Source organism: Ipomoea nil, unplaced genomic scaffold (assembly GCF_001879475.1).
Source record: "Ipomoea nil cultivar Tokyo-kokei standard unplaced genomic scaffold, Asagao_1.1 scaffold0317, whole genome shotgun sequence".
NCBI lineage: Eukaryota > Viridiplantae > Streptophyta > Magnoliopsida > Solanales > Convolvulaceae > Ipomoea > Ipomoea nil.
Window position 1 is genome coordinate 2,639,480 of NW_017616745.1, and position 20,386 is coordinate 2,659,865.

The 20,386-nt window shown below is 37.8% G+C and overlaps 1 protein-coding gene across 1 annotated transcript; it reads right to left on the minus strand.

The window, feature by feature from the left end:
- Positions 1-4,642: 4,642 nt before the first annotated feature.
- On the minus strand, positions 4,643-18,169 carry LOC109169153 (separase). Its single transcript, XM_019318028.1, has 28 exons — positions 17,427-18,169; positions 17,040-17,217; positions 16,861-16,959; positions 16,438-16,599; positions 15,941-16,326; positions 15,601-15,703; positions 15,304-15,426; positions 14,815-15,111; positions 14,631-14,744; positions 14,305-14,520; positions 14,039-14,167; positions 11,688-11,828; positions 11,197-11,565; positions 11,002-11,091; positions 10,697-10,924; positions 10,478-10,601; positions 9,826-10,353; positions 9,488-9,622; positions 9,153-9,387; positions 8,742-8,853; positions 8,415-8,609; positions 7,519-7,559; positions 7,194-7,423; positions 6,858-7,098; positions 6,310-6,706; positions 5,759-6,004; positions 5,433-5,520; positions 4,643-5,279 (listed from the first exon to the last, which is right to left on the minus strand). The coding sequence occupies exons 1-28, from the start codon at positions 18,074-18,076 to the stop codon at positions 4,777-4,779; spliced, it is 6,360 nt and encodes a 2,119-aa protein (XP_019173573.1). The 5' UTR covers positions 18,077-18,169; the 3' UTR covers positions 4,643-4,776.
- Between the last annotated feature and the right edge of the window lie 2,217 nt (positions 18,170-20,386).

Below are 20,386 nucleotides of genomic sequence, written 5' to 3' on the forward strand. Positions count from 1 at the left end.
GTTACTTTGCCTCTGCTGTTATTACTTAGTCATTACTAATTACACACAACCAGTTTTCTTCTCTCTTCTCTGGATTTTTTACTAGTTTTATACAGACACCAACTTTTGCAGCGCACGTGCACCTAACTTTTGGTTGTTGAGTATTTGGCTAGTAGCGTTAATTTCACTGTTATCTTAGAGGATTATTGGAGTCTTGTTAATTTCATATTTTCAAAACTGTTAATTTAGTACCTTTTAACTATTCAATTTTGATCATTTTAATTAAATTGTCAGTCAAACTTTACTGAAAAATATTAATAAGTAAAACAATGAGAGTATTTTGGTCTTTTTACTTCTCTTATTAAAATACTATCATTATTTTACCTAACAATATTTTCCAGTAAGTTTTGGTCGACAATTTGGTCAGAATGACCAGATTTAATTTAAAAAATTGAATATAGTTAAGATACTAAATTAACAATTTTGATAGTGTTACATTAACAAAGTATGAAACGCGAAAGATGTTGCTATTAGGACTCTATGTATATGACTCTGTTTAGAACTTCTTATCCTTGTCACACTGTGACTCTCTACTTCTTATCATTGTCACAATGTGACTCTCTATTCTATATATTCACATCATCTGATCTCATTGTAATTAAGTTCAGAAAATATAATACAATCAGTTCTCATCTGGTATCAGTTAGCTAGGGCTTTGTGATTCATAAAATTAAGAAGATGCAGCGCTGCGATGGCAACCTTAATTACCGTGGAGGTCAGCAACGTGGCTTCGATGATCCGTGTCAAATCTGTAAAGGTTTCGACCACACAGGAGTCAATTGTTTTTGGCGCTATGATGATCCGTGTCAAATTTGTAAACGTTTTGGTCACACGGGAGCCAATTGTTTTTGGCGCTATGATGATCCGTGTCAAATTTGTAAACGTTTTGGTCACACGGGAGCCAATTGTTTTTGGCGCTATAATGATCCGTGTCAAATTTGCAAAAGTTTCGGTCACACGGGAGTCAACTGTTTTCGGCGATATTCAAGGGCTCCGGGTTCTCAGGCTAATTTGGTGTTTCAGAATGGTTTAGTTGCTAAAACCTCGTCAAATTCTCATACTTGGGTTCCGGACACTGGAGCCACAAATCATGCAACTCCGAACATCGCTGCCCTTTCTACACCGGAGAAGTACACTGGTAATGACACTTTACGTGTCGGTGACGGTATGAGTTTATCTATTAGTCATGTTGGCCATGCCTCTTTTAATACCCCTTCTAGATCATTTACATTGTCTGATATACTTCACGTTCCGCGTTTGTCTAATTCTTTATTATCTGTTCAGAAGTTTGCATCCGATAATAAAGTCTTTTTTGAGTTTCACCCCTCCTTTTTTGTTGTAAAAGATATCAATACCAAGGAAATACTTCTTCGGGGCAATAGTTCAGGGGGACTATACACACTTTCATTACCTAGTTCGTCTCCGTCAGTGTTTATTTCCGCTCGTGCCTCAGCTTCCACTTGGCACAATCGTCTAGGTCATCCTCATAACCGTGTTCTTAGCCATATACTTCGTTCTTGTTTGGTTAGTGGGTCTCGTGATAATATTCGTTGTCATAATTCTTTATGCAATGCGTGTCAATTAGGCAAATCTGCCCGTTTTCCCCTCCCCCGTGTTGCTTCCTTTAGTTCTCAAGTCCTAGATCTTATTTACACAGACATTTGGGGTCCTGCGCCCACTTTATCTACTTCTGGCTTCCGTTATTTTGTGATCTTTGTGGATGACTATTCCCGTTATACATGGTTCTTTCCTATGAAATTAAAGTCTGATCTTTATGTCATCTTTGATAAATTTTGTACTCTTGTTGAACGGTCCTTTAATTGCAAAATAAAGGCCATTCAGTCTGATTTAGGTGCTGAGTACAAAAAGTTGCATTCTTTGTTTGTCAATTAGGAATTCAACATAGACAATCATGTGCCTATACACATGAACAGAATGGTCGTGTTGAACGAAAACATCGTCACATTGTTGAAACTGGTCTGGCTCTTCTAGCTCATGCCTCTGTTCCTTTAAAATTTTGGGATTTTGCCTTTGAGACTGCTGTCTATTTAATTAACAGAATGCCATCTTCTGTATTAAATAACTCCAGTTCTCATCTCCTGTTACATAAATCCCCTCCTTCCTATCTTTTTCTTCGTGTCTTTGGGTGTTTATGCTACCCTCATCTTCGACCATATTCATATAATCGTCATAAGATGTCATATAGGTCTTCTCCATGTGTCTTCCTAGGTTATCCTGAGTCCTTTAGGGGGTACAGATGCATGGACTTACATACTAATAAGATTTACACATGCAGGCATGTCAGATTTGATGAAGAAGTTTTCCCCTTTGCTACTAAAACTTCTTTGCAGGATCTATCTACTCCGTTTTCTGGACCTTGGGCGGAATCTGTTCTCAGTCACAGCACACCTATTTCTGCCGTGTCCAATGATGAGCCGCCAAAACCGCCGCTACCTGCTTCATTCGAACCAGCCGTGGATCCTGGACAGGCTGCCTCGTCGGGTGATCCTGTAGAGCCTGTTGCTCGCCGGCGAGGCCGTCCACGTGGGCGGTCCATCAGGCCCAATGTCCGTACTCACTCTATGGCCACTCGCAGCAACGCAGATGCTCCTCTTTTTGCTCTAGCAGCTCAAGTGCATCCCACGGAACCCACATGTTACTCTCAAGCTGTCAAATATCCTGAGTGGCGTGAAGCCATGGACCAAGAGTTCAATGCTCTCCTGCATAACCACACATGGTCTCTAGTTCCACCCACTGCAAGTATGAATATTATTGGCTGTAAATGGATGTTTCGTACGAAGAGAAAGGCTGATGGTGCTATTGAAAGGCATAAATCCAGGCTGGTTGCGAAAGGTTTTAATCAGGTTCCAGGTCAGGACTTCTTCGACACTTTTAGTCCAGTGGTAAAGCCTACGACTGTAAGACTCCTTCTATCTCTAGCTTTATCATCTGGGTGGTCTATAAACAGCTAGATGTTTATAATGCTTTTCTGAATGGTAATCTGGCTGAAACAGTTTATATGAAGCAACCCCCTGGTTATATTGATGCTAACTTCCCGAATCATGTTTGTTTGTTAAAAAGATCTCTGTATGGGTTAAAACAAGCTCCCAGAGCTTGGTTTAATCGACTACATACGTTCTTATTATCGGTTGGCTTTCAAGCATCCAAGACAAATGTCTCTCTGTTCTATTACTCTAAAAACTCTGCTTTGGTTTATCTATTGGTGTACGTGGATGACATTCTTGTAATGGGAAGTAATCAAGGTATTATGTCTCAGCTCTTGTCCAAACTGTCTGCTACATTCAAAATCAGAGATCTTGGTGAACCAAATTTTTTTCTGGGTATTGAAACAGTTAAGAGTGACAATGGGATTATTTTATCTCAACAACGGTATATGAATGATATTTTAAAACGGGCTGGAATGTCTGAATGCAAACCCCTTTCTACACCTATCTCTGTCTCGAAAACTATCCCCTTCAATTCAGATCTATATGATGATCCCACACAGTACAGGAGTCTAGCTGGAGCACTGCAATATCTCACTGTCACACGACCTGACCTATCCTTTGCAGTTAATCAGTTATGCCAGCATATGCATGCCCCCACCATATCACACTGGGAGCAGCTCAAACGGGTACTCAGGTATGTTAAGGGAACAGTTGATCATGGTTTACACATACGACGGTGCTCATCTAGAGACATTCATGCTTTCTCTGATTCTGATTGGGCTGGTTGTCCTGACGATCGAAAATCCACGAGTGGTTTTGCTGTTTTCTTGGGGAGCAATCTTATATCATGGGTTTGCAAGAAACAGAGAACTGTTGCCAGGTCATCCACTGAGGCTGAATACAAAGCTCTTGCAGATGTTTGTGCTGAGGTTCTATGGATTATGTCATTATTGCGTGAGATACAGATTCCGGGTATTTCCATTCCAAAATTATGGTGTGATAATCTAGGAGCTACATATATGAGTGTCAATCCAATCTTTCATGCGCGCACCAAGCATGTGGAGATTGATTATCATTTTGTTCGTGATCGAGTAGCTTCGGGCGATATCCAAGTCAACTTCATCTCCACAAAGGATCAACTTGCTGATATCTTCACCAAAGCTCTGCCTGGACCTAGATTTTCTTCCTTAAGGGACAAGCTACAGGTTACTAGTATACACTGTGCTTGAGGGGGAGTATTAGGACTCTATGTATATGAGTCTGTTTAGAACTTCTTATCCTTGTCACACTGTGACTCTCTACTTCTTATCATTGTCACACTGTGACTCTCTATTCTATATATTCACATCATCTGATCTCATTGTAATTAAGTTCAGAAAATATAATACAATCAGTTCTCATCGTTGCAATGTGTATATCATTGCAGTTCAAAATTCAAATGCTGCAGTATTGTTTATTAAAGTTTATGTTTATAAAACTTTCAGAACATAAAAATACACATATTTAAGAGCTTTTGTACATCATAGATTTGATCAAATACTACGATGTGTATATCATTGAAACTCAATTCAAAATTCAAATGATGCAAGTATTATTTATTAGTTTATGCTTAAAAGCTTTCGAAACATAAAAACACTCACACTAAAGAGTTTTTATACATTATACATTCATATCAGATGCTGCAATGTGTATATCATTAAAACTCAGTTCAAAATTCATTTACATATTCTCAATACTACCAGCTAATTTTAGAAAAATAAAATAGAAAAAAGGGAATTTACACAGATATCTAATCTAATTTTCTGGTGATTCCTGTGGGAACACCGTAGCAAACTGGTGCTGCCCCAATCAAATAGCGGAGGTAGCAAGCCTTTCTGGCTTCCCCCATGAATGAGCCTACTCTAGGTCTATGCCTACAATGCTCAGTAAATGTATACATACCTCTCTCTTTCTGCCTCTTTTCCTTTCTCTTACCTCCACCTTCTGTAATGTTAAGGGACCTGAATTGCTCTGAAACTGTACTGCATTGATCACAACCGGCACTAGCGGCGCCTGATCTTTCACCAAACCAAGCGTCGAGCATTTTCTTGCCAAACCTGTCGATATCTTTGTCTGTCACTTCCCACAGGTTGGCAACTATGATTGGGGAGCCTGCAGAGAGATAGTAGAGAGGGGCGCCTTGAGGGATGTAGCATCCGTTTGAAGTCAGTGAGCCGCTGCTGCATCCCATGAGAAGAGAAGCTGCACAGCTTTCTAGCTCCTTGATGTCTTGTCCAGGGATATATTGCCCCCCTGAAATGACCAAACCATGATCACAGACAGTTTTAGAACTGGAAGTAGTAAGCAAAAGGAGGCTTAACCAGAATAGAACTAGCTTTGATTGATTAGATAAGGTATGGGGAAGTAGAAAATTAGAAATGTTTTGTTTTGTTCAGTTCACAGTACCGCTTCCATGTCCAAAATAGAGAAACAGGTCGTGACTCTTCAAGGCTCCAGTCAATTCCTCGATAGTGGGGGCAGTCCCGCTCTTTCCCTGCACAACCAAAAACGCCATTGGCAACTAAGATGAAATCCATTTTCATGTCAAAGTGCACGCGGAGTTCTAAAGATAGCTGTGTAATGTTTTAAGAAATGATGCACACCGATTTGTTAGTATTCAAGCACTAACACAAGTTCACATTAGTTGCCAACTCTGGGTTGAATCTTGATGCATTTTGTTCTCTTGCTAGTTCAAAAATCTAGTATAGGCTTCCAGCAAAAAATAGCATTACCTCAAAGTTTTGATCTTTAAACCAGTTCTCGAATTCAGCTTGAGTCGTGCTAAGATCACCACTAGGGTTCAAGACATAATAGGAATCCAGGGGATCAATCAATGGAATGGCATTCAATGGAGCTCCCTTTTCAACGGGTTCTTGGTTGAGGCCACGCCTGAATAGTGTTGCATTGATAGCTCCAACAGAAGGCATACGGTAAACCTCCTGATCTCTTAATATTGGAAGGCTCTCCCATGGAAGCATCTGCAAGGAGACATTTGTATTGAAATGAAGATACAACTGGTGATGATTAAAACAAGGCCAAATAAATATTTTTTTTACAAGATTATTGTGATGAAAGGCTCAAACAACACTATTGGCAGGTCCTGAAATGCAGCAATGAAAAATAATCATGTTTTCAACTATTGCATGATTTAGACAAGATTCCTACAAGGACTTTGCCTCCATGTCCTTTGAAATGCCTAAATAAAGAGATAAATGGAAATTTTATCCAGATAAAAAAGTGCACAATGGACTTCAAAATAATTAAAGAGGAATCGGAAACCTACCTGCAAATTAAAATCTAAAACAAGAATGGTAGGTTTTCTATTTATGCATCCAGAGTCCTCCAGCTTGTCAGCAAAATCAAGTATTATTTTATGTACTGGTTCATAGCTAGTATCTGAATCTGTACAACTGTTAGATGATGGCTGAGGCATATAACCACCCTGTCCACCTATGCAGCTTCCATTAGTTAAAACCAGCTGCAAATTGCAATCACCTTTCTTAGCAGCATAATTAGCACCTCCAAGAACTATATTGAGAAGACCCATATCAACATCCTCTTTATTCATGAGTTTCATATGGTCAGCAAGGTTCATCAATAATGAATCCTGGAGCTCACATTCTGATAATTCGCCCAAAAGTAAGTATCTCCAAGGACCCAACCAAAAATCCTCTAAATCCCTGATGAATAGAAACAAGTTCTTGGATGTAAATTCTAACCAATAACATTGTAAGCAAATTTGATGTGAGTGCTTTGACCAAACTATATTTGTGAGCTTCTACAAGCCAACAAAAATAATCATAAATAATATAAATTTTGCACAGGGCTTACTGCAAAAATTTTGCAAGGCACTGATCAAGTTGCCTCCTCCGCTTCCACCATAAAGACCTGCTTTCTGGGGTATCTTCTATAACACAATGGGAAGAGGACAAGTGATTCTTCTCCAATATGTCCCTAAAGATAGGGGCCACATCATCAATTACACCAGATGCCCAAGGGCAACGCCACTGCTTGGTGGAGTCATTGGCTTGAAAGGAAAAGCTGGAACAGAGTTCTTCAAAGTCTGAAACTTCTGATGAGTGATGACATTTGAAAGAAGAATAAATTCATGACATTTCCCATATGTGATATGTAGTATTACTTGAAACTTTTAAGAGATCAGATTACCTGATAAAATTGAATGTACAGGGATAATTACTACAACAGGCCGATTTACTGAGCTCATCCGCGACAGAAGTATCCATGCTTGAATAGGGGAAGGACAGGACAACAAATGACTCAACAAACTGGCAAGAGCACCTATAATGAAGCTAATACAGACAACTGTACTAGAAGGCAAACTTTTGAAATATTGTAGAACGAAATCTTCAAGATTGTCAACTGCTCCAGGTGCAAGCCTGCAAAACCACAAGAAAGGATGCACAAGGGTGACAAGGCTAATCAATTTTTATTCTAAGCAATGGCAAACCTTGTTCTGAAAACCAAAAAATACCTGAGGGTGCTGCATTTTCCTTGACCAATTTCTTTGGAGCCCTGAAATTTTTTTAGCATACATGAAATTTGCATATGTACCAAAAATAATAATAATAATAATAATAATACTATACTAGTAACAGACAATTTGCATGCAATACTGGTCTCAGATAAGAATCCTTTTTTAAGGATGAGAATATTAGTGCCTCTAAAATTCCACTTGTATTGTAAAAAGTCCTTGTAAGCTACACCAATATTAGCCTTTAGTCCTGAACAAAATGTACAACGTTTGGATTGAGCTCAACCTGCCTGAATTCCTACAGCCAAGATCTTGGGATTTAGGGTGCTGCTGATTGTGCATTTAGAATTTTCAATAGAAAAAAAAAAACATCATAAAATCTTTTGTGCAATATGTGAATCCTAGATTACATAAAACATAGTAATATAAATAAACACAAACTACAACTATAATTAAAGTTGCTTAAGTTTGCATTTGGGTTTAACTATTGATCCAAAAATGTCACTCCTTGTATCTGCACAATGTGTGCCTGTGAATGTCACAATTGACCCAGAAAATAAATATGGAAGAATGGTCTAGGATGCAAATTTTATAGACAAACTCTTACTAGATACTGAGCAGGAGATTAAATGTAGCTTTCCCTCACAGCCCCACTCCCCCACAGTACCAAGGTTGTAGTAAAGAAGAGATGTTAAATAATTACTCCATATAATCACATCTACTTAAGGAAATAACATAACAATGAAAGATTCAGGGAATGGAACTGAACAAGCCAAGGGTACATCAATCCATCGTTCAATACTGACAAATCCAAGAATTCAAGATGGAATATTATGTAAATCCGTCACATGATTGTTCCATTGCTGAAAGTTAAGAACTTCCACAGAAAAATATACCTCAGAATCCAAAAGGTTTAGGCCATTCTGATGCTTCATTAGGGTTGAGAAGAGCTGAAGGTTGAAATGAGCACCAATTGATGCTTGATGGAAGAATGAAGCCCAGTGACTTTCAGAGATTACTTTGCTAGATGGTAAAGCAAAAGTCTTGACAGATGTTGAAAGTATATAGACTGCAGCAAGCAACCTTGAGACCTGTTGTAATACATTACAACTAATTTTTATTATTTGCATGGACTTTGCATTCTTTGATAGTTGTTATCCTTAAGAACTCCATTGTCTTAAAGTAAAAAATGCAAAATGGACACTAGAAAGAACATGATTTACCTTTTGAAAATGAAAAGGAATTTCACGACTCTGAATAAAGGCTAGCTTCAGCCAGGAGACTATCTTTGATATCTTAATAGAAGAAAAGTCACAGCTCTTACTACAAAATTTCCTGCTTAACATAGTCCACAAAAAAGACAACTGTTAAACCAAGGAATGAACTAGAATACTTGAACATGCAAGTTTGGCATAAGTGCTTATGACAGTACACAAGTTAAAATAAGCCTGTCCAAACTGAGCCTAAATATTGCTTGTGAAAGAACACAAGTCTTTTAAGAAAATCAATATTAACACATATGTCTAGCAAATATTTACAGATTAAAGTAAAACATACAGATAACTATAAGATGCACAAAAACACACTACAGAATTGAGAACATAAGCTACTCACAAAAACAGATTGAAGGATACCTGGTTGCTTTGCAATGATTACTTTTCAAAGCGGACCAGCAAATGTTATAAAGCAGTTCTACATGATCAATTGCCAATAACTTTGCCCAGCTGTCCTTTCCAATCTGGTCAATCAAGGAAACAAAAGGAAGAGAGGAATACTGGGGACAGGATGGATCTCTAGTGATCAAAGATACACTTTGAAGAAAGATCTTATGTGCTTCATGGTTCTCATTACATAGACACAAGCATTTTCCTGTCAATGTAGAAGAACGTCAGATTGGATAGGAAGTGTATACAAATGTGGCAAGAGAGCAGTCAAAGCAGGAAAATTCACTATTTGACGTACATATTACCTAGTCTAATTAGCATCCTTTGTAAGAGTTGTCTTCGGACAAGCTCCCATTTGAAGTATATGAAATGGCTCATACACCCAGATTGAATAGCCTCATTAGGAAGACGGTGCCAACACTTCAATCTGTAGCATGTACCTGTGGAACCGCAACCAAAATAGAACAAAGTAATGATAGTTTGTAGTTTTATTTTGAGTCATCTTTATTTTATTTTTATTTTTATTTTTATCTTTTGGGTGTAAACCACGAGGTGTTCCGGGTCTTTCTCCGTCCGTCTTACAGTCCGTTTTACGAGAGACTCATCTTTATGAATATAAGTAAAATAGATAAAGAATACTTACAATTCAAGTCAGCAGCAGTATCAGTCTGTTCACCAGCAGTTTCACATTTTCTCTGAGAAGAACGATATCTAGACCTTGTCATCCTTATACCAGGCTGAGACTCCTCCTTTGTCTTCCTAGCCATTATAGTCTCAACTGCATTTTCGTGTTTTCTATTTCGGGATGCAACCTCCTTCAAAACCATATGATCAGTTGCAGAATAAGAAAGTGAACAAGATTCATGTTTGGCATGCTCAGAACCTACTGCCTTAGGACCACCAGAAAAGTTATTCCATTCAGAGAGAGCTAACTTGTCAACTGCAGATTTGTACTTCTCTTTAGCACATGCTAATTCCTGTGAGGTAGAATTTTCTGGATTTCTACAAAACTGTTTTCTGTATATATCTCCAAATAGCTGATCAATAGAAACTTCATATAAAGCTCTGCACTTGCACGAAACGACACTGGAATTATCAACCAAAGCTTTCTTAGCTTCGTGAGCTTCCTTTTCTGCCAACTCCCAGAGCTGCTCTTTACAGTATATTTGACCTGACAAAAATGTAGAAAAGAAACAAAGCCAATGAACCCATCCTACAACATCCTACAAAACCAAGGTAATTCATAAGCATAGGCCACATAGGTAAAAGGTAAAAGAAAAGAATAACCCCAATACCTAGAATGCAAGAAAAAGAAACTATGAAAAGTCGCAAGCTCTGAGTGCATGAGATGTCTTTTCCCAGCTGTAGAAGATGTTTGGCCACATTTCCATTTCCAAGCATCTCATTAATGGTTCCAACCTATTACATTTTTTAATCAATAAAATTTAGGATTTTTCCACAAAGACAAGCACTCACAGTCAAGTGATAAATGAGATGCATGTAGGGACCTAAACCTGTAACATGCTTCCAAGATAGCACTGGAGCACATTCCAAGGAGTTAGTTTGCAACTTTCAAAATCGGAAGAAACATCTCCACAAAACCAAGATTCTGTGGCCACTGAATCACATATTTTGAAGGACACAAGACGGCAGTTCTCAATCTGCTGTTCCGTGTGACATAGGAAATTCCTATTTAGAAGGGCATGTCGTAAACGGTATGCTTCTTTTGCATATGAAAGAGCCTGTAGCCATAAATGATATCATTATTACACAAATTTTGGCACAATCCAAAAATCTTTAGAAAGGAATTTTGAGTTACTTCAGTTAGTTGTCCACTTAGAATTAGTCTTTCACTCAAGTCATAATACAGATAAGCTGAAAGAAAAGCTGAACCACTGGATAGAGGAACCTGAAACCCAAATAAAAATAAATAAATAAAAAATGAAAAGGTCAACACAAACCATCTTTGGCTCTATATGTGCAAAGTAAACATAATTATATCAACATAGCTTACATTGGAAATGAGATCTGATGCAGTGAGCTTGACTTTATCATCTGAAATATCTGGCGGAAGGAAGGCCTTATGATTACAGGGCCTCTGAGATGAGAGAGCAAATATCATATGGAAGCTCTGTTGAAACCCAACCAGTAAAGGCTGTGATTCCTTCAAATAATTTGTCCAGTATTCAAAAGAATCCGTAACTTCACCAAAATGCTTCGATAATGCTTGAACAGAAAATTCATTAATAGGCAAAGCACAGAGAGCATGACCAAGTCTTCTATGTTTCCATAGCAATGACAGTAATGTCTCCAGTGTGATATCTTTCCATTTAAATAACCGTATCATCATCTCAAAAATTTCAGCATGAAGATCTAGGTTTCCCTAAAGTGGTAAAAGCACAAGATAAAGACACTATCAGGGGACTACTTCATCATCCCAAAATATCCCATAACCATTAGCAATAAATTTTATGTAGATATTCATTGGAGACAACTAAAGCCTACCTTAATTGAAAGTAAATCAATAATCTGATACAACATATTCAACATGGCTCCAGACAACATATTACACTGACCAGATGAATGACACTGATGAGGACGCATCCACACTCTAAGTGCAGCACGAATATCTTCGTAAGGCAGCTGCTAAGACCAAAGTAGAAATTCAAACATTAAAAAGTCTCAATATATGCATATAAAGTTTTTTCATAGAACATGTAAGTGATCTGCTGGTCTGGCAGATATGAAGAGAATAGAAACAAAAGAAAGCTAGAGGAAGGTATATAGGTCTTTTTGTTAAGTAATGCAGGGAGGGAGTCAAGATGGAGAGGTTCCAAAACTAAGTAATTTCAAGAGTCAATGGGAAATTTTCCCTTATTATTTTGCTTTCCTATAAAATTTAAAAAAAAAAAAAAAAAAAAAAAAAAAAAAAAAAAAACAAACAAACCAGATAAACTTGTTGAAATTGAGGGATTGATAGGTCTGGCGGGTGGAGAATAACCACCACCCGCCAGTTAGGCGGAAGCAAAATATGTGATAACCAAAGAACAAGAGAATATAGAGAATATATTATAATGAAAGAATACAATAGATTGTCTCTCTTAATATCTATTCTATACTTCTATGGACCTCTATATATACTAAACTAGATACTAAATTAGTCCTAATAGGAATAGGAAACTACTAATAAGAATAGGAAACTAAGACAACTTTCCTATTATTCAACACTCCCCCTCAAGCTGGAACATCTGAAGTTCCAAGCTTGGATTAAAACAAGCACTCTACCTCACTCAAAATTACAAGTGAAAATTAAATGCAACTAGAGGATAACAATGCGAGATGACTTCGGAGGGACAATGCAACCCTTGGGAATGAACACACCAGGGGCAAAGCTTGTCACGAACATCCTTGGGAATGGAGGCACCAAGGGAAAACACGAACACCATCACAACAATATAAGCACTCGAGGATGGATGACTTCAAAAGAGATTGCGCTATGTCTGACCCTTCCTTGGGAATGAAGACGAAGGCACCAAGAACGGAGCTGAACACAATCCTTGGGAATAAAGACGAAGACACCAAGGACGAAGCTAAACACGATCTTGGGAATGAACATACCGAGGACAAAATTGAACATGAACCTCGGGAATGAAGATGAACACACCAAGGATAGAGTTAAACATGAACAACCTCCCGATAACACAAGAGAGCGGTAGAGGAAGAAAGGGAGCAAAGAATAGCAAAGGGAGCCCATAGTACGGCCCATAGTAGATAAAATAGCAAATAATAGTAAATGATAGCACACCAATTGTAGATAGTCACACTCCCCCTTACTTGAAACATGGGAAATAATCAAAGGCCTTTATAGTAGTGCTGAAACTGACCATCCATGGGATAAGGCATACCGGAGATAAAGAAACAAACACGGTTATACCAAAACACAAACACCATGGGAAAATGTTCGGCAACAAACCCAAAGAAGCCTTCAAATTTCACCAAAAAGTTGAAAGAAGGGCAAAACAACCATCTGAAAAATCTCGCCGGAGGCAGACTCACGCGCCGGCGCGTGACGGCGGCGGTGGCGCGTGAGGACGACGGCGGTGGAGGAAAGCGATGAAATTTTCCAGATAAGGTCGCAAGAGGGAGAGGAATCCATTGGTGTAGGAGGTGAGATCACAAAATCACTGGAGAAGAGGAGATCTGGCCGGAAAAGCGAAAGCACTCCCGACGACGGTGGTGGCGCGTGCGACGGTGAATGGCGACCGGATTTCAAGCGACGGCTCGCGACAAGGTTCCGAGTAAGGCTGTGGTGTTAGTTGCTTTGAACAACAACTAGAAGTGCATCGGAACGAGAGAAAACAGTGGCGGCAGTGGTTACCCTCCGGTGGCGGCAGCGGCGGCGGAAAGCTAGGGTTTATATTAGGGTTTTAATATTTGAAGAAAAATAGCCTAGGAAAGTAGGCTCTGATACCATGTTGAAATTGAGGGATTTATAGGTCTGGCGGGTGGAGAATAACCACCACCCGCCAGTTAGGCGGAAGCAAAATATGTGATAACCAAAGAACAAGAGAACATAGAGAATATATTATAATGAAAGAGTACAATAGATTGTCTCTCTTAATATCTATTCAATACTTCTATGGACCTCTATATATACTAAACTAGATACTAAATTAGTCCTAATAGGAATAGGAAACTACTAATAAGAATAGGAAACTAAGACAACTTTCCTATTATTCAACAAAACTAAAAGCTTTTTCGACTTTTATCATAGAATGTAGTCCAAATAATCAATCCTATCAGAATGTATAAGTGTATTACTCAATGCAAAAAGCTTGTATTTTAAGTAGTAACACCTTTGAGTTTGGTTCAATCTCGATGGTACATAGTGCACGTATGCAGTACGCATAAGCAACTACATGACAAGCTGGATCCATGCAGCTAAGTTTTTCACCTCCTCTTTCTTTTGCTGCAAAATATTTCTCCTGACAAAATACAAATTTTTCCTATAAAATTACTAATAGTCAAGAGTGAGGCACATAAGCAGATAAACAAACCCAAAGCAGGAAACTTTAAAATAAATAAATAAATAAATAAAAAGGGCAAACTAGAAATGGCTTACCAGGGTGGATATTGCTTCAGACAGGCATGGAATGCATTCATAACAAAGTCCTTTAGCTCTTAATTCCTCACACTTTGCAATAAGAATTCTGGATTTGGGTAAATAGTCATCCTCTGTTGTATATACTTTTTCTAAAAGAATGCTAATTATCTTCACTCGCATCTTCTGACATAAACTTGGGTTTACAACATTCAAATCTTTATATGCCCGAAGCTCCTACAAAGTCAAAGGCAGGACTAATAATTCCAACACAATTACAAACATGGACAACCAATAACTATGAGACTCAATGAAAGAGGATCAGAGAGAGAGAGGGAGAGTATTGCCTCCTCCATTAGTAGTCCAACAGTCCGTTTAAATTCTTCTGAAGATGACAATATAGGATGTAACAATGTGGCACCTTCCTCCATATCGACATCCTTAGAGAGTTTTAGTCTTATCTGACATGAGTCCATGTTAGAATAGGAATAGTGAAAGATTTCTGAAGATAACACAGCTTCAAAATGCTACCTTTACAAACTGTTTCACAATAGATATGGGATTTGGCAGTGTCCCAAACAAGGTTTTTGTCACAGACCAGCTTTTAAGGCAATCAGTGAGAATTTCATCAGCTTCATTACTGCTACAACTAGGGTAAAGTACATCCAAAAGTTTAGCAATTTTTGCACATGCATCATTGATGAAACCCATCACAGCATCTTCTGATAATTCACTCTGAAACTCATCTGATCTATGAGGAAACATTTCACAGCTCCTTAAGACATGTGCACAAGATGCTTTGCTGCATAACTTTAAAGCCTCTAAAGCCTGTCAAGAGAGAGAGGATTTAAAGCTTCTTTTTTTTCAACTTACTTGAAAGGTGGTAATGGATGAAATAACAAAAGTTGAATGGCTCAAAAGTGGAGAAAAATTAATATCCAGAAATAGCATGGTTGACACACAAAAATAAAATGGAAATGAAATTTGCAATGCCATAACATCTTTGATTTCAGTAAATACCTCTCTCATTTGTTTGCTATTGAACAAAACAACAGCAAGATTGTAAAGAGATGTAAAGAGATACTTAAGCCCATAGGGCTGAGTATCACTTTCAATGAGATATCCTATAAACTTGGCACATTTCTGCATTAAAATTCCAAAACATATTAGTTTATTTTCCAAATAATAATGCAGGATTACAACTTACAAGCTAACATAAACAAAAATCAATAAATATATAAGTATTCCTAATAAATAAGAACGCTCAGATATTTAGCATATAGAAATTTTGTAGCAATGAAAAAAAAAAAATGGAACCTGGATATTATGCTTTGTTCTAAATGAAAGTGTGAAGGCAGCCACAGCTACAAGTATACTTCTATTGTTATCATCACACACGTCTTGCTTGCTGTCAGGTGCACTGCATCAATAACCCACTAAAACCCATCAATTCTCTATAAAGTAGCTGGTGGAACCATTCAACAAAATAACAAGATTTAGACAATGACAGAGAGAAATTGACACTGGTAAAAATAAATATACGAAAAGAGGGTAAATGATTAGTATTAATGAAACACTTAAAACCCAAACTCATTCAGGTATACTTTTGGCATGAAGTGAGTGCAGAAATACATAAATGCATAATAACATGGTCTACCTCTGGCATTGGCAAAGCAAATGGCAGTATTGACTCAATGCATCCTGGACAACTGCCAGACTCTCTGTTTCTGTAAAAACCTCTTCTTTTTCTGAAATAATGAACCGAGCTAAAGGATGACATAAGAATTTCATGGCATCAAAATAAGATGGCAGGTAAAGAATTTGCTTCTGTGAATAGAGACTTTGTTTGTCGCCAATACCAACGTGGCATTTCAACAAATTGAGCAAAGCTTCCAACTTCTGAATAATGTCCTTTTGACTAAGCAAAAGCCTGAATCCAGATCCATCCTTTGTGTTTCCTTGGACTGTAGAGTTAGTTGTAAACTGACTGATAAATAAGCCAGTAGCATAAATCCCAATAATCAAACCAGCAGTTGACATTCCCTTCAAAATAATTATTGTTCTGTCATAAATTGGACATATCCTCAACAAGTACGTTGAAAATTGACAGGCAAAATTTACGGAAAAGAAATACACTAAGGTTCAATAGGCTACCTGGTTCATATCCACTGGTTTATTCAATTGTCTTCTATGATTAAGGGCTAGTTCTTCAAAATACATTGCGACAGCATTAGAAACACTTGTTGCTATTCGACATTTCTTAGCAGAATAACAGACAAGTTTCAGAAATTTTATTATAGTGCTCTCCTTTCCAACCTGCAAGGTAACAAATGCATATATTAATAACTAATTTATAGACCAAATGTATAATCATAAACAAATACACTAACCAAAATAACAGCAAAAGTTTAGAGGTAAAAATTAAAAAATAAAAAATAAAAAATAAAAAAGTGAATTTCAGTGAACTGAATTATTATAATATCCAAGTGCCCCCATACAAGGTCATTACTGACAGACTGTTGGAGTTTTAAGAAAAATACAGTAATATGGAAAAATTACAATATACATTGTCATTACCTTGCTTTCAGCAGAAATAGTTTCCAATATATATTTCAATACATCAACAATATCCAGGGCTTGTTGCGTAAATAGGGAAGAGCACATACTATGTGCAAACTGCAGAAATTATACCAGTCAGGTGGATGCATAAACATCTTCAAATATGTAAATCAATGACAGCGTCAGATGTGTTTTACCTCCCAAATGTCATCTCTCAGAGATGAGCCTTTATATAGATCAAAAATTTGCTTGCAAAACTTGCACACTAAGTGCCCACCAAAGTGTGCTGCATCCATAGCCAGAAACAAAGCAATTTCTCTCAAATATTTCAGAAGCATATGATGTATTTTTTCACAAGCACTAGCCTCTAAAGCCCTGAACAACATACAATGGAAACTTAAATCAGAAAAATCACCTTATCCTGCACTGTATAACCTATAAAGCTATAGAAGTTTCAATTCCAGCATCTAAAACTTGCAACTTCGTACAAATAATCAAATTGAAAGAGATAACCAAATAGATATCACATCATATAAATCAATAGAGCATGATGAGGCAGAGAGAGGGAGATAGCGGTGTCTCACTTGATCCAAGATGAGGCTTCATTGACCAAATCGAGGACTCTATCATAATCCGCTATCTCCCTGCTTTGCTTAACCGAAGCACACTTCACAAGTGTTAATACTGCCTCCATAACCAACACAGCATACTCCTGGTCCACGCTTGCTCCATTCAAAGGAGGCAACAACTCTCGCCTTTTTGAGACAGCCGATTTCGATTTCGACATCTTCACTCGAAGGCTCTCAAGTACAGAGAGTGCTTCGCATTCCGCCTCCTGGTACCTCTTCCATACCCCGAGACAGCGTATGAAACGCCCTTTCTGTAGTTCAACTAAGTATGGTTTACCTTCCAGCTGCGAAGAGATTAAATCGAGGCAGTTGAGGCACAACCGATAAATATCGAGCAGATGAGTCGCAGATTCCTTGGAGAATTTGGAGGTTTCGGAGAGGCGTTTGGGGAGGAGCGACAAGGCTTTGTTGAGAAATGGAAGGAATCTACAAAGCGCTCGGATTGCGGTGAAATTCTCCGAGGACTTGGACAACTTGTTGGGTTTAGGGAGGGTGGAGAAGTCGTGGAGGTGCTTGGAGAACTTACCATAGGTCTTTCCGGAGAACTCGTAAGCAGATTGGAGTTCCGATAGCAGACCGACGGATGCATCGGCGGCGGAGCCCATGTCGCTTGCTCCGAGGCGGCGGCGAGCGAGAGTAAGGCGGGATGGGACTCGCCGGAAAGTGAGAAATTTTGAGTGAGCGGGAAAAGGAAGCCGTTCAGTGCTATTTTCAAATGCGTATCAGATTGTAGGAGACCCTGAAGTTGAAAATTACATTTAACCCCCTGAAGTTTGTAAAATTCTAACACAAACCATCTGCCTTTTTATATTCCCATTAACTACTCTTCTAACTTTTTCTTTTTTTTTAGAAAACAAACTTCATTAATTCAAAGCAAAGTACAAATCGTTAACAATAAACAAAGGAGGAGTAGTGATCCACTCCTGACGTACTAACATAGAACAAGCTTCCCTAACGAGGCTATATGCTACTCCACGTGGGTGATAAAACGTAGAATATCTTTTATATCCAAAATAAGAGTCATCGGCACTATGCTTTAAGCTATGAACAATCTGTAATGCGTCCAATTTGATTTGAATTCTGGTTACACCTTGTCTCTTAATCCATGATAGGGCCTCTCTGATTGCCACAGCTTCGGTCTCTTTTTGAGTGAGTAGGCCTCTTCCTGAAATACTAGCAGCAGCAACAAATTTGCCAAAATCATCTTAGCACCTAACCAAAGCCCATACGGTTTCTCTGCGAATCTACCGAAGCATCAGTATTGAGCTTGAGGAAACCTGGTTGAGGTTTCCCTACCTTTGAATCTGCATATTTCTGAATGCTGAAGTGTCTTCGCTGCTCCCAATTACATTTTTCCAGTCAACCCAATAGCGCTTGGTACCTTCAAATAAGCTCACTCGACTCATCAGGTTCCCGTTCCAGACTTTATCATTCATGGCTGCCCCACAACTTCCAACATATCATCAGCAAGAGGCCACACATATCATTATCAAAATTATGCATGTGTTGATCAATCCATTGTTAAAAAGAATTGAAAGCATACAAGATCAATGGCAATCCTGTCAAACTCCATATTATTTTGGCATAATCGTAAACAGTAAATAAATGTAAAGCATATTCATCCTCTGTTTGACACACCTGACATTCCGCTGGACATTGAACATATTTCTTCCTCAGGCAATCAGCAGTAGGTAAGCAACCAGAGCAGACTTGCCACGCAAAAGCTTTGACCTTACGAGGAATATTGAGCTTCCACAAAGACGTCAAAGGTTTTTGCTGTGCATGATCCACCTAAGGTGAGATGTCTCTGTAACACCCATTAATAGTGAATGCTCCATTTCAGTTATCATTCCATATCAACTTGTCTTGTCCCTTCACTAAAGGTAGGGGTATGCTTAGGATTAAGTTGGCATCTCTATCCACAAATATATCTCAAATTACCTCTTCGTCTCAGCCAGAAAAATCATCCTTGATTAGGGCGGATACCTGCGGATCTTAAAGTAAAGGAAATTGAGGGATAATAATCTTTGCATTATATTGGCTCGGAAGCCATAGATTGGGAACTACTCTTATAACTTAACCCCTTATCTGGAATCTGGATGTTAAGTATATCCATATAGAGGCTTAATTTACTGGTTCAATAGATCAAAGACCAAAATTTTGAATTCAACAGTTAAGTTACCGTGATTTACATCATCTCACATGTTCAAACTAACTAACCCCAAATCAAATACTCCTTACTAATGAACAAATCAACCAAAATTTTCAATTTTCAGTTATGAAGTCAATTTCGTTCAGTTTTTCAATCAGATATGTCTATCTTGATGGTTGAGAGTTTATAAAGCATTTAAAAATGTAATGTTTAATTTTTGTAATGTTAGTAATGTTTAATAATCAGTTAAAAAATGTTTATTGTTTTTATTTGTCAATAATTACAATTATCTTAACATTTCTTTCACTGCTTCAGTTATTAACCAAAAAATTTATTCCCCATTCATGTAATGTGAGCGGGGTATAGGCGTAATTTCACCATTTACCATAAAAATAAAGTTTACAAGTAAAAACCCACGAATTTTTGCAAGAAAATAAGTGGTTTAGTGAATGAAGTATGATTGTCGTACTAAAATATTATAAATTCAATTATTGTCATTATCTTATTAATCAAACATGTTACACATGGTCTTTATAGTACATTTTATCTTTTACATTTCTCGTAAGTAGTTTGGGAGTTATTACACACATACAGAATTAGTCAATAAACACAACGAATAGTGGGTAAGGATTCTTCTCGTCATCAAAATCAAAATAATAATAAAAAAATAAATATAAATAAAAGCACAACGAAATACAGATTTGGGTAAAGATGTTAGTCCATTGAATCCAGGGAGCGTTATGCTGTGCAACCGTGTGCACCA

Bases quoted from the DNA above. Each gene is read 5' to 3' on its own strand.
- LOC109169153 (XM_019318028.1), bottom strand. From the start codon at position 18,076: ATGGGCTCCGCCGCCGATGCATCCGTCGGTCTGCTATCGGAACTCCAA. The intron at 17,218-17,426 runs GTGAGACACCGC...TATGTTGTTCAG, and splicing joins GAAGCCTCATCTTGGATCAA to GGCTTTAGAGGCTAGTGCTT. The intron at 8,610-8,741 runs GTAAATCATGTT...GTATTACAACAG, and splicing joins TTCCTTTTCATTTTCAAAAG to GTCTCAAGGTTGCTTGCTGC.